Source organism: Phoxinus phoxinus (assembly GCF_949152265.1).
Source record: "Phoxinus phoxinus genome assembly, chromosome: 2".
Classification (NCBI taxonomy): domain Eukaryota; kingdom Metazoa; phylum Chordata; class Actinopteri; order Cypriniformes; family Leuciscidae; genus Phoxinus; species Phoxinus phoxinus.
Window position 1 is genome coordinate 28,529,777 of NC_136877.1, and position 13,592 is coordinate 28,543,368.

At 37.9% G+C, this 13,592-nt stretch overlaps 1 protein-coding gene across 13 annotated transcripts in view; it reads right to left on the reverse strand.

Moving 5' to 3' along the window:
• sorcs2 (sortilin-related VPS10 domain containing receptor 2) overlaps window positions 1-13,592 on the reverse strand; it is a 189,217-nt gene that overhangs the window by 19,680 nt on the left and 155,945 nt on the right. For all 13 annotated transcript variants that reach the window (XM_079593101.1, XM_079593107.1, XM_079593106.1 and 10 more), the window contains 5 exons: window positions 11,813-11,977; window positions 10,402-10,475; window positions 7,758-7,822; window positions 6,113-6,231; window positions 4,182-4,271 (listed from right to left, as the gene is read on the reverse strand). In XM_079593101.1, the coding sequence (XP_079449227.1) occupies window positions 4,182-4,271; window positions 6,113-6,231; window positions 7,758-7,822; window positions 10,402-10,475; window positions 11,813-11,977 (513 nt within the window). The remainder of the gene's footprint in view (window positions 1-4,181; window positions 4,272-6,112; window positions 6,232-7,757; window positions 7,823-10,401; window positions 10,476-11,812; window positions 11,978-13,592) is intronic.

The window sequence follows — 13,592 nt, forward strand, 5'->3', positions numbered from 1 at the left end:
ATATCATATTTCTTTGTCTTTTTCACTTCCCAACAAAGGCTGGAGGTTTTTATAGCTAATACAACATAATGATACACATTAGATTTATAATTCTTGTGGTGCATGTAGAGCATGACGGGGAATGTGGTTTGCTCTGTCAAGCTTTATTGCAATTTGTATCAACACTACACAAAATGCATACAAACAAAATGGTACTTATTATGCTCAAACACCCAACTCAGAAAGTCTTGGCTTAAATGAAAAAAGAAATAACAATTACACCTTTTGAGAACTTCACGAAAAAACTCTTCCAACTCACCATTATAGTCTTCTAATCCTGATTCATCCCTATGTTCTCCTCCTTCCTAAAATATTCTCCTATATCATCATGCACTTCTGAAACGTACCAATTTTCCAAGAAGGTTTTGACTATTCTGATGAAATAAAAGCAAATATTTAATTTCAGAGAAGCTGTATTGTCACGATCACCAGTGAGAGTGACCCTTGATTACCATCAGAGGGTACTCCACCTCAGACTATGATCACTCTAGCAAAGACTACATTACCCATAACCCACTGCCCAGACTGTCAGCCATGATTCTATTCAGCTGTTGCTTGTTAGTTTCTGCCTATATAAACCTGGTTAATTCAGTCACTCTTCAGTAGGTCTTGTTAGTCTGTAAGTACTGCATTTTTTTAGCCTTGTTCCCCAGATAGCATTGGTTTTGCCTTAGCCCTGGATATTGTCTTTGTTTGCACAGCTCATCTGTGTTTCGACCTTTGCCTGGCCTTTGTGTATGTCTGTGGATTAACCCATTAAACTGCGTTTGGATCCTCAACCCTCGAGTCTCGGAGCAGTTATGTTACACTTATATAGAGGGGAGTGTAAATGTGAATAGAGACATTATTTTTACTGATCCTAGTTGTCATGAAGTTCATGACAACATCTGGAAACAGGCTATCACAAATTGTAATAGCCGAGAGACTTATTTTTTTTCAATCAGATTTGGAGATGGTACTGAACACGCCTCTTGTCTAGAATGGCAATGTAGTTCCATCCTGTCTGTTTGTTTTTGGATCAGATATGAACAGCTCAACATCTTTTAGTTAGTTGAGAATTAAAATTTTAACGATGAGGTCATCTTTCAACCAAGGCTTACACAAGACAGTGATGTCATCGCTGTGAAACACAGCTGCTGAAAGCTTCCCTGGAGAAAGTGGAAGTTTTAAATGTGGATTATTAGATCATCTCTAGATCATCACACAAACAGCAACAAGAACAACAGAGTAATAGGATTAAAAACGGAAAACGCAGTAAAGCACTTTTAGTTTTAGATCTTTAAAACAATGAATGAATGGATCTGTCCTGCTTGTGTCTATCATGCTGTGTGACAGGACACAGTACTGATGATAACAGCACTATCAGAACTTAAGACAGCACTATCCATCTGTCTCTGACAGCAGGCACAGGACCCCTATCAGCCACGACACAGCTGCAGGACATTTGTGTCTCTGCCTACAGCCACAATCCCTGAGTGTATTATTGGCAGGCTGGCTGAGTGTCTATGTAGAAGAAAAAAGGATGGTATGGGTTACAGTACAATAGTCAGATGGATGGAAAGACATGCTATCCTTAAAGGTCTATTTGTATAAAAAAAAGACAAAGAAATGGCATATGAACACAGCAGAATGTTTGCTTTTCTCTGTGTCTGCTGGATTCATTGTGCTCCAATAGTGGTGCATTTGAATTCTGGTCATGCTGCAACATTCCTGAAGCGGAGAAACAGGTCTTAATTGGCCAAAATCAATAGTATTGTTTCTATTCACAGTCTGTTTCAAGTAAAAGAACACTTGGCCCTTTTTAAGTGATTTCGTGTGGTTGGAGGGATTGCAATTTGACTGCAATACCAATATTTGCCTGGGCTAAAACATTTAAAGCAAGCCTACAACATTATAGATGCGCCATAAAGTTAAATTCTCTGGAATTATGTAGTGTTTTTTAAGTTCAATTAATGATTGGGGATCAAGAAGATTGAAGTGGGCCTTCTGAATTTTTTTCATTTTAGATTATCATCTCAGATTTGAGATTAAAATGAAAGTCATCCTAAAACATAGAGTGCTAAATGCTTTAATCCAGAGATAGTTTATCCAAAAACTAAAATTCTGTCATCCATTACTCATCCTCATTTTGTTCTAAACCTTTATTTATTCTGTAGATTTCATTTTTTTAAAGAAATCAATGGTACCCAAAACTGGTCACCAACATTCTTAAAATTGTTTATTTATCAGGAAATTCTTGAAAACAAATTATTGGCTATCCATTCCCTTTATCTTCAGATTTTAATCTTTAGATATAGCAGGCTTTACTTTCTCGCAATTTTCTTAAAAATAAAAACAAAAATAATAATAATTGAGATGAGCTTTAAAAGAAGAAAGACAAATGATGAGAGAAGGAAAAGGGAGGAAGATGTAGAGAGTTTAGTGGCGCTTAGCCATTCAGTGCCCTAGGTGTGTTACAACAAACAAATCATCCCGCTGGAGACAAGGACCATCATTAATCCATATCGTAAAGAAAGAAGAGATCTGAGACTGCATACTGGAATTGGGTTTTGCATTTTTCAAAAGGTTTTCAATTATTCACTGTGGAAAATATGGGCACAACATCAGCCAACCCCATTTCTCTCTCACACACTCCAGCTCTCCTCTGGGTTCTTGAACTAGGTGTCTAAAATTTGACCCATCTGCTCAGTCAAGCGAAACATGGCTAAAAGAGCAGTGAAAAGAGGGTCTAGAGATGGGAAAAAACATCAATATTGCTTTAACCCTCAAAATGACACCACGTAAGGGAAATGATAAATATATCCGTTAGAAATTTTCTCAAAAGCCCTTGCATATGCGCTTGAAGGCACTGAGCGAATAAATCTATAGCGTGTTCAACATCCACAGTAATTAAATCAAAGCTTTTATCCTTTGCCATTAAGGTGAATGCCTGGTAATCTGGAGCATCTTTCTTAGTAATACTCTTTCTCTTACACTTTTCTTTCTCTCTCTCTCTCTCTCTTTCACTCTGTCACAGTGAATCAGTGGTTGGCATAGTTACAAATGCCATTGACAGCAGCTGCCCTACTGCCTTTCTCTCTCTCTGAGGTGAAATATACATGAAGCAGGACCCCTGGCCTCCACTCTAATCAATGTTATTCAATTACAGTCAGACAGCATTTTACTGAAGCACTCCCTTGGGTTAGAGCCACAGACAGCCTGGTCAGTCATCAGCTGTAACCCTTAGCCAGCTGTCTTCTTTTGCCAGCATATTACTGCTATACATCACGGCTCCTCAGTAGGTTAAACCCACATCTGGGTTGTAATGGTGTAGTGTTTCAGTGCTAGACACCAACTGTGCTCTTCAGTTCATAGATATTGCCGCAATACGTCATAGTCAGTCTCTGGCTTTAAAGTGAAATCCTCAACAGCTGCAGTTGATAAAAGAACAATAACCACCTTCAAACAGTAATGCACAGTTAGTACATAGTTCATAAATAACTAAAAAAAATCAGTCACTTCAAGCACACAACTATACACGCATGTGATACTGCTACACTATATGTTACTGAAAATGCACTTAAATACAAGCACCTTAAATAAATCCTGGGATATGTAACATTTGTAAAACTGTTTGTTTCACTCCGTTTGTATGCACATGCTGCCAGATGCAGGTTACTTCAGTACAGCAGTAGATTGCAACAAGTGACTATCTTTGTGATTGAGTCATTGAATAATTCATTCAGCTGAATTATTTAAACTCTCTGATTAATTCAGCAATGGATCAATTGACTGTTTTTATGAGAGTCATTGAAACATTTACTCAACCAATTAATTCAAAAAACACTTATTGAATCAGTAATGAAACACCACTGCTGTGTGTTACATGGAGATTCAGCTATTCTAAAATATGACTCAAAAGGTACTAAATATTAACTTCTGGTTTATTGAACTGTAGTATAAAAGCAATATCACACTTGCAATCATGCTGCGCAGTATAATCAGCACAAAAAGTGTTTGATACACTTTAGTTCTGAGGTCAAAAGTTTCTTCTTGTCTTAAACATACAACAAATATTTGTGTAAAGAATACAACCCAAAACTGCACAAGGCATTTGAGAGTAAATATTGGTCATTTAACAGGCACATTTTTGAGGACTGTACCTTTGGAAGGGTGTATTTAGGGAATCTCATTTGAACAAATTCATTCCTCCGGTATGAGACATAATACTTGGTGCGATTTCCTGTAGTTACCTAAAAAAAGAAAGGAAAGTCAGTGTGTTTATTTGGTTTACGAGTGCAGTTTTCATTTCACTATCCCAATGGTGGGATCATGTCTTCGCCGTCAGCAATTTTGAGACAAACTACTCTTTCTTTTTGCTAATTCACACTGTTGAGTTTACCTGGCTGGTATTATCCCAATAGATTTAGTCTCTACTAGCACTAGTCTGTTGGTTTCTTGTACAAACTCTCTATAGTTCTCATGAACTGTGTCCAGTCTGCATCAGCGTGCCTCTGACCGAACACAAACATTTCACACACTGTAGTCCTGTTTCTCAAGGGCATATCTGAATTCCTTTTTAACAGATGCAATCCCTTCAAAGAAACAACAACTGAACAGGTGAAAGAGAGTGGGGGAGTGAGAGAAATGAATACAGAACAAGAGCAAATGCCCTTGAGTCATTGTCTAATTATTAAAGATCAGAAAAAGAAATTAAATATCGGGGGGAAAAACACAGAAGGGAGATAAAAAATAAAAAACACAGAAAAATGGAAATACAAGATTGCAAGTCAAAATAAAGACCGTGAGACTAAAATTACTGCTTTTGCTTTAGAAATGAGAGATGTCATCAGTCTATACATGTGAAAATAGACTGCCATGCTCCTGAGAAAAAAGCCCAGCTCTGCACTTCTGAAAACATTTACTGGGCTGTGAACTGCCCATGAGGTTTTTCACTAAACAGTTCTTTCAATATCAGCCAAAGGGACAAGGCTAATGGTCATGCTTTTAGTATTGGTTAAACACCCAGAGTCCTCCAGGTGCATTGATTGTCCTTGCAGTGTAAAATAAATTATATATATATATACACACACACACACACATATATACATTATATATGTAAACTGTTGTCACACACACTCAGTTTTGGTTGCTCTCAGTTTGTGTTTTCATGGACTTTTTTTTCAGCAGTCATGTGTGTTTCTTTGTCTTACTTTCCCGCCAGTCATCAGTTGTGATGGTCACTCATCAAATCATCACACCTGTTTGTCATCTCGTCTTTATCATTGTGCATTTAAGTTCCTTGTGTGTGCGTGTAGAAATGCTGTTACTTTATCTTTGTCATTTGTCAAATTTTCATTTAAGAACCCTTTTGAACTCTCCTTCAACTTCATCTTCTTCATCTGGTAACAAATGTATGGCTGCCTGGAATTTTTTATTCTGATCAGCCAATAAATACTGCAGTAAGTTATTTTTATATGAATAACAATCGGAAAACTGGATAACTGACTATTGTCCATGGCAACAGATTTCCGGGCTGTGCTCGTTAATAATAACTCAATGTCCATTTATTTATCTGGCAAGCGGTTGTGCAATAAGTGGCATAATGTGCTTTCAGAAGGTCATTATCACAAGATAAAACCCTTTAGGATAATATAAGACCCTGACCGGGGTTGATTTTTCCTGGCTGAAAGTACATTATCACTTACATGTGTGTATAAACTGTATATTCTTCAGCAAGGACGCATTCAATTGATCAAAAGTGACGGTAAAACAATTTATAACATTAATTTATAAATTAATTAATTAATTTCCTTTGAATTTTGAGTTTTCTATTTATCAAAGAATATTCAATATATTAATATACAAAAAACAAAGATATTTAGCAACACTGATAATAAGAAATGTTTCTTGAGTATCAAATCAGCATTAGAATGATTTCTGAAGGATCACGTGACACTGAAGACTGGAGTAATGATGCTGAAAATTCAGCTTTGCATAACAGAAATATATTCCATTTCAAAATATATTACATATAAAACAGATATTTTATAGTGTAATAATATTTCACACCATCATTAACACATCATTTTACCTTTACAAATATGTATTCATCTTGCACTGAGAGGGAATTGTGGTCAATCTTCCCCAAGAACTGTGCTGTCACCATTTTATCAGAGCAGTTTTGGATGAGACACGTCACATAAAGGTATCCTGGAAACACACACAAAAATGGTTAGAAGAAATGTGACTTTTAAAAGTTTGAAGGAACTTTTATTTCTATGTCTAATCATATGGCTTTTGTAAGTGAGTGTTTGGATCCCATTCCAGAGGTGAATGGAGCAAAAGATATCTGCAAAAAAAAAAAAGGAGCTTTTAACAAAATTAGCTGAAGTGGATCCTCACAGGACACATTGCTTTGCTCCAGAATGACAGAAAATTAATTATGGGAAAACAGTGCCGAGGTGCCCTGTTGACGTGGCCTTTCCGTTTAGAATCTCACACAATAGCTGGCTCAGCAACCTCTACAAAAACACACACATACACGTCTGGTTTACTATCTTTTTGGGGACTCCATAGACGTAATGTTTTTTTATACTGTACAAACTGTATATTATATCTCATTATAACCCTACCCATAAACCTACCCATCACATAAAACTTTCTGCATTTTTACATAAAAAAAAAAATCATTCAGTTTGACTTATAAGCTTGTTTCTTCATGGGGAACTCAATTTAGGCCCCCAGGGTGACACAAAGCCCCATGAGCACTGGAATAGAAAAACATGTACACACACACACACACACACACACACACACACACACACACACACACACACACACACACACACACACACGCACACACACTTTTATAAATTCTTTAAACGTGCATAAAAAAATGACAACCAATTGGAAAATAATGAAAAAATTATAGGAGAATGCATGCTCCAAAAATCATGGTCAAAGGTTAAAAAAGGTCAGAGGTCAAGGTAGGGAACTTAATTGCTGTTCTCATAATGTTGTATCCTCTCATTCTCTGTGGTTTTATTTTTTTATATTAATTTTAGGCAAACAATTGGGCAGACTACTTCAGTGAAGAGGACGAATGGTTAATCAAAGCAGTACAGCAGAGAAATTCATTAAAAAGCAATTAGAATGGCTGAGCGCTTTGCTTCTGTCTTCTGACACACAAGGTCAGACGCACGCACACACACACACACACACACACACACACGCACGCACGCACGCACGCACGCACGCACGCACGCACACACACACACAATCTTACGAGAGGTTGAGGGAGCCACTGAGCTGAAGCAAAACCACTTGAGGTCTGCATCTGTTTGTGTGACACAATCCCACCCGATATAGAGAAATTAAAGTTAATTTATCAGGAGAAGGGCTGGATGTATGTGTCCAGTGTGATCTTTTATACTGGTTAGACGTAACTCTCACCTCCCTTAGGGTTTGAATGTACGTGTTTGTAGGTTGCAATGTGACTGTGTGTGATGGAGCTCTGTGCAACAGTTTGCATCTGTACGGCTGGTCTCTTTCACACACACAAACACACAATCATCACAAAACAGCTCAGCTAGGAGGAAATCACTGAAAGAGGTTTGTGTGAATGAGGCAAAACTAAAGCCTCAAAACATCCCATCTGCCCTCTTTCGTAGTTGTTTGTTACGGTATGTAGAATTGAATGAAAATGCACTATTCTATAAACACATGCCCTCCCTTACCACCGCCGATGTCTTGAATCTCCATATGAACCAAATCAGGATCCACATCAACCCCCGTCACAGCCCTTAAACAAAGCACACAGTTAGTAACACTCGGAGAGAATCAAACAAGACTGATTCACACACAGAAGGACACCTTAAAGGGATAGTTCACCCACACATTTTAACTTTGTCATCATTTACTCACCCTCATGTTGTTTCAATGACTTTATTTGAAAGTTATAAAAACTCTGAAAGCTATCTTCTCACACAAAAACCTCAAGTATTGTGCATAACTATTTTTATGATACTTTATTGTGCTGTTGTGCCTTTTAAAACTCCCATTAATTTTAATCGCATACAAAAGAGTGACCAGTGAACAGCTTAGATTTCAGACTGTTTCAGACACACACACACACACACACACACACACACACACACACACACACACACACACACACACACACACACACACACACACACACACACACACACACACACACACACACACACACACACACACACACACACACACACACACACACACACACACACACACACACACACACACACACACACACATCTTGGTTTCAAGGAATGCAGATAGCTCACTGTCTTTTTGTGTCCAGTTGTGTTAAAGAAAATGGTTTGGAAACTAAACTGCTCAGTGAAGTTCTAGCTCAGTAAACTTGCCTAAAAGCTACATTATCTTACAAGTGTATTAACAATAAAAAAAAAGTAAAAAAAAAAAAAAAAAGTAAAGCATTTAAGTAAAAATATTTTTTTTAAAATAGGTTTAATAAAAATAACACTTTAGTTTAGGGTTCAATTCTCACTATTATTTGCTTATTATCATGCATATGACAAGGATATTGGCTGTTTATTAGTGCTCATAAAGCACATATTAATGTCTTATTCTGCATGACTATATTCTACACCTCTTAATCCTTCCCCATACATAAACTTTACAACTAACTTACTAACTATTAATAAGCAGTAAATATATGTAATTAGGAGTCTATTGAGGCAAAAGTTGTAGTTAATAGTTAGTTATAGTAATGGCAAGTTTTGGTTCCTTGCCACAGTCGCCTTTGGCTTTTGGCTTGCCTAGTTGGGGACATTTAACATTTAGTATTCAACAATATTCCTGACCACACGATACTGACCACCCTCCCAGACAACATCCCTGTCCATTAAAGCCACACTGATTTATGCTCTCTCCTCTCCAGACCTCCCCTTCTGTTGTTTTATGAGAAAGGCAGCAGACGGGGAGGACAAGAGAGCCGCAACCCTCAATATGAACTGATTCTGTCACGTCTTCTGAGGCAATTCTCTAAGATGTTTTAAAGAGGTTTGGAGACAGTAGGGAAGGGGTACGACCCTTATCAAACCCCCTGCAGCTGAGGAATAGAGTAAAAACAGCTTCAGATTTACAGTGTCATTGTAAAACCTCCAGCCAAATAAAACGTGCTGGATGGGCTTTATAATGGCAGACGCTGACAGGGAGCTGACTTTTTCATCTTTTATCACTATCAACCACACACAAATTGTACAGAGCTTTGTAAGTGAATCTGGTAAAGTGTGCTGGGAGGATGGCACATAAGCGGGAGCGAGCGAAAGATCAGGAAGGAGAGATCAAAAAAGAGAAAGAGAGGGTCAGACAGAATGACTGGATGGGGTGGAGAAATAAATCACTTCTGTCCAGGATTTCAATCCCAGCTGTGGTAGCAGTGAACCATAACCAAGGTGAAGAAATGGAAAATAAAAAAGGGTTTGAATTCCACCAAGAAGGTGGAAGAATAGAAAGAGGGAATGGAGGGGGGGAAAGATTAAAGAGAAAGTCTTAGAGGGAACGGTAAAGTAAAGTAAACCAGAATTGACTTCTAGAAAGACCTTTCTTTCTTCCGTGGAATACAAAATAAGTTTGTGGCGAGCAGGACGAGGTCGGGGGATGTGAGAGAACGACGCGAGACCGGTGGCGGGATTACCGATGAGCAACACCTGCACGACGCACCGGTCTCGTATCTCTCACGGAGGAGCGGAAGCATAAATGGAGGAGCGACGACAGTGGAGATCGAGAGAAACAGGCCTGATTTGATGTTGTGTTTCTGTTTTATGTGGCCAGCAGTCGCCCGCGAGGGGCTGCTGGCTTATACTTTCATTTTGTATTTGTTTTATTTTGTTATTAAAATCTTTGAAATTATTTGCCGGTTCCCGCCTCCTCCTTCCCATAACAACGAACCTCATTACGAAGTTATTTATAGCTGAATGGCCAAGTTGCTCTTTTCCATATAATGAAAGTGAATGGCGATCACGGCCATTAAGCAATATTTTCAGTGAACAGTTCTCAATATGGCGTCAGTGAACATGTGATACATGTTTCAGTGAACATGTTCTCTTCTGGAGCTTTACATCCCATTGTAGACATCAATTCAAACATTCCATAGTATATATTTTTTCCTACTATGGAAGTCAATGGGAACCAGAAACTGTTTGGTTACTGACATTCTTCTAAATATCTTCCTTTGTGTTCAGCAGAGGAAATAAATTCATACAGGTTTGAAACAACTTAAGGGTGAGTATATGACGACAGAATTTTCATTTTAAAAGTGAACTAATCCTTTAAGTAGTGTTGAGTGTCTTTTAGAAGAAGAGAAAAAGTCACCAGAAAACTCTGTCTTTAGTAACACGCTCCTGTAGCAGAGTCCATTTTTGACCCAGATCGGTGGAAATATACAGCTGAAAAACAGACAAACATAAATAAATCACAAGTTATACATTGATTTTCAGGCTGGATTAGATTAAAGCACACTTTGCAAATTCTCAGGATCATGATAATTAGATGAGTGTTTCATTGTATAATGTATATAACGATTAGGTTGTGGGAAACTGTCCATATAAAGCAATTAAAATCACAAATGTTGAGTGTGTTTGTGTGTGTGCATTTGTCTCTAATTGATCATCTTTATAATGAGATTATATTGATCACCACTTGCTTGGAAAATACACACCAAACTGCACCATAACAACACAAACACACACTCATAGCCAAAACAGCCAACCTGCCATCTCTTTTTTCATTGTCTTTTCCGTTTAATCTCAGAGATGATAAATGCAGCATGTTGCAAGCAGTGTCTAAGGGTTTTAGAAATTCATCAACCGCAAGCACACACAAACACAAACGCGCACCCACACCCACGCGCACACACACAAACACAGAGTTCTTGCCTTGTTGCTCACCCAGCCGTTAACAATGTAAACATGCTCTTTAGCGAGAGACAACCATGGCCTGAAGGCCAAACAGTACTGCTCATAACTCTAATAATGAGGATGCCAATATGCTGGAGAGCAAAAAGCATTACCATAAACACAGCTGGGTGAGAAATGTGTTGAGAACAGTTGGTCAAGTCATCCAGCCGAGACCTAAATCATTAACACTAAAACAACCACAAAGACTAATTCGGGCAGTTGAGCCTGACAAGAAGAGCTACAAACATGCAACTGGAATTAAGACATTATTATGATCTTTTGAGCGACCGGTTTGAAGCTGCCAAAAAACACGGAATTCAATTGGTGTCTTTAAAATGATAGTTCACCCAAAAATGAAAATTCTTCGTAACACAAATTAAGATATTTTTGATGAAATCTGAGAGCTGTCTCACTCCTCCATAGGCTTCTTAAGAAATTGAAACTTGCCGGCCCAAAAAGGTATTAAAGACATCGTTAAAATAGTCCAAGTGACTACAGTGGCTCAACCATGTTTACCAAGCGACGAGAATACTTTTTGTGCGCAAAAAACAAACAAAACTAACGACTATTTTAACGATGTCTTTAATAACTTTTTGGGCCGGCAAGTTTCTATCTCGTAAGAAGCCTATGGAGGAATGAGACAGCTCTCAGATTTCATCAAAAATATCTTAATTTGAGTTCCGAAGATGAACGAAAGTCTTACGGGGTTGGAACAACACGAGGGAGAGTAATTACTGACAGAATTTTCATTTTTGGGTGAACTAACCCTTTAATAGTCATTTTCTCGACTGTATTATTCTGTGTTGGCCAACACTTTCATGACTGACCTTCGCCTCCTTGCTGTAAGCCAAAAGTTTGTCTTCCTCTGATGGATGGAAGAGGAGTGTTTCCACGGTGAAGGAGACAGGCTGACGTTGAAAGGATGAACCCTCATCTGTGCTGATGAAGAGCATCTGGTCACGTTCATTGATGCTGGAGCTCACCAAGATCACCTACAAAACACACAATGTCTTTAGTGACTACATGTCAAGATGTATGTTGGTTAGTTAGTTTACATATATTAGACAATGAAGCATGGTTTCCTGGACACAGATTTGTCTAATGAATAAAAAAACCTGAATCTAAACTAAATTATAAAAGTAATACAATTAAGCATTAAAAAAGTATTAAAACCTTTTAATAAACAAAATGTTTGTACATTTACAATTTAAATATACGACTATTTGTCACACATTTAGATATTACATATTTGAAATATTGTATTAAACATTAAACACTCAAGATTCACATCAATATTCACAGTATAGTCAGTTTAATTCTATAGTTTAGATATTTGTTATATACCCAATCCTAGTCTAGATCATTAATTTACTGTAGGGTATGTGATATTTTACTGACACAACACAAGGCCTTTAGACACTTCTTAAAGTGCATTAATGTTGTCCTTTATTTATTTAGCTAAACACATATAGCCTAAGACAAAACATGTAGGCTATAAATAAAAGATAAAGAGACATAAAGACACAATAGAAGTCGATAGCCTAGCATTTAAAATGATTGCTACGCCCCTGAATGACCCAAAGTTTTTACATTTTTTTGTAAGCTTCACTTCCTTTAACCACCTTTGAGTGGCGCTGTTGTTTAACCATCTGCGCAGTGAAGTGTCTCTAACGGGAGGCAAGTTCACTACCTGCTACCAGCACAGAAAAACAAGCTGGAATCCTCATGGGGATTGCCAAACAGAGAGACCCTCAAAGGGATCCCTGTGAAACAAGTTATCCATCCCAAAACAAAGACTCTGGGGGAAAAAAGGAAAGAATCTCCTCTCTGTAAAACTTCCCTCTTAAAGCAATAACTCGCAGAGTTTAGCACAGAGCCTCCTTTGTGGTCTGTGGATAAAAGCCATCAAACAACATCCTGCGCCTGTCCCAGAGGAGTACGGCGAGCTGGCAGGGTTGGAAGAGGCTATAGAGGCCGGTACAATAACATGGGGCAGAATGTGGTGGTCAATGGCACTTTAAAAGCGCAATCACAAGTCTTCAATGATGTCTGACTGCCAATTTGTAATGAGGTTTTAATCAATGTCTGTAGGTCATGTAATCGTTTATGAGATAATCTACTTAAATATCTCCAACCGGATCCTCTCTCACAATATTCAAGTTACAAAGTGTCATCAAGAATTAAGCAACTCTGTATGTCCATTTATGATTGGATGAAAGAGGATGGAGGATTTACATGAGAGAACAATCATCCCGCTCTCCATTGCTCTGAAAGTGCTACAGTTGTAATCAAAATTATTCGACCCCCCACTGCAAATCAGGTTTATTGGCAAAATTTTCATTTCATTATGGCTCAGCTCTGTCTCATTAGTTGCACAAGGTGTTTGAGCTAGGTCACATAAAATATCTGAGCTGTATAGGTTTGTTGAGTGTCACGTTTGACTGCATGTTAGAAATAAGTCAAAAGAATGGTCTAAAAAGTTAAGAGAAGATTACCCTCTTAAGATTATTTGATAGCAAAAAGATAGCGAAGGCGCTAAATATTGCTAGTGACACCATTGGAAGCATAGTTCTCAAGTTCAAAGTTAAAGGGACAGTGGTTACACTT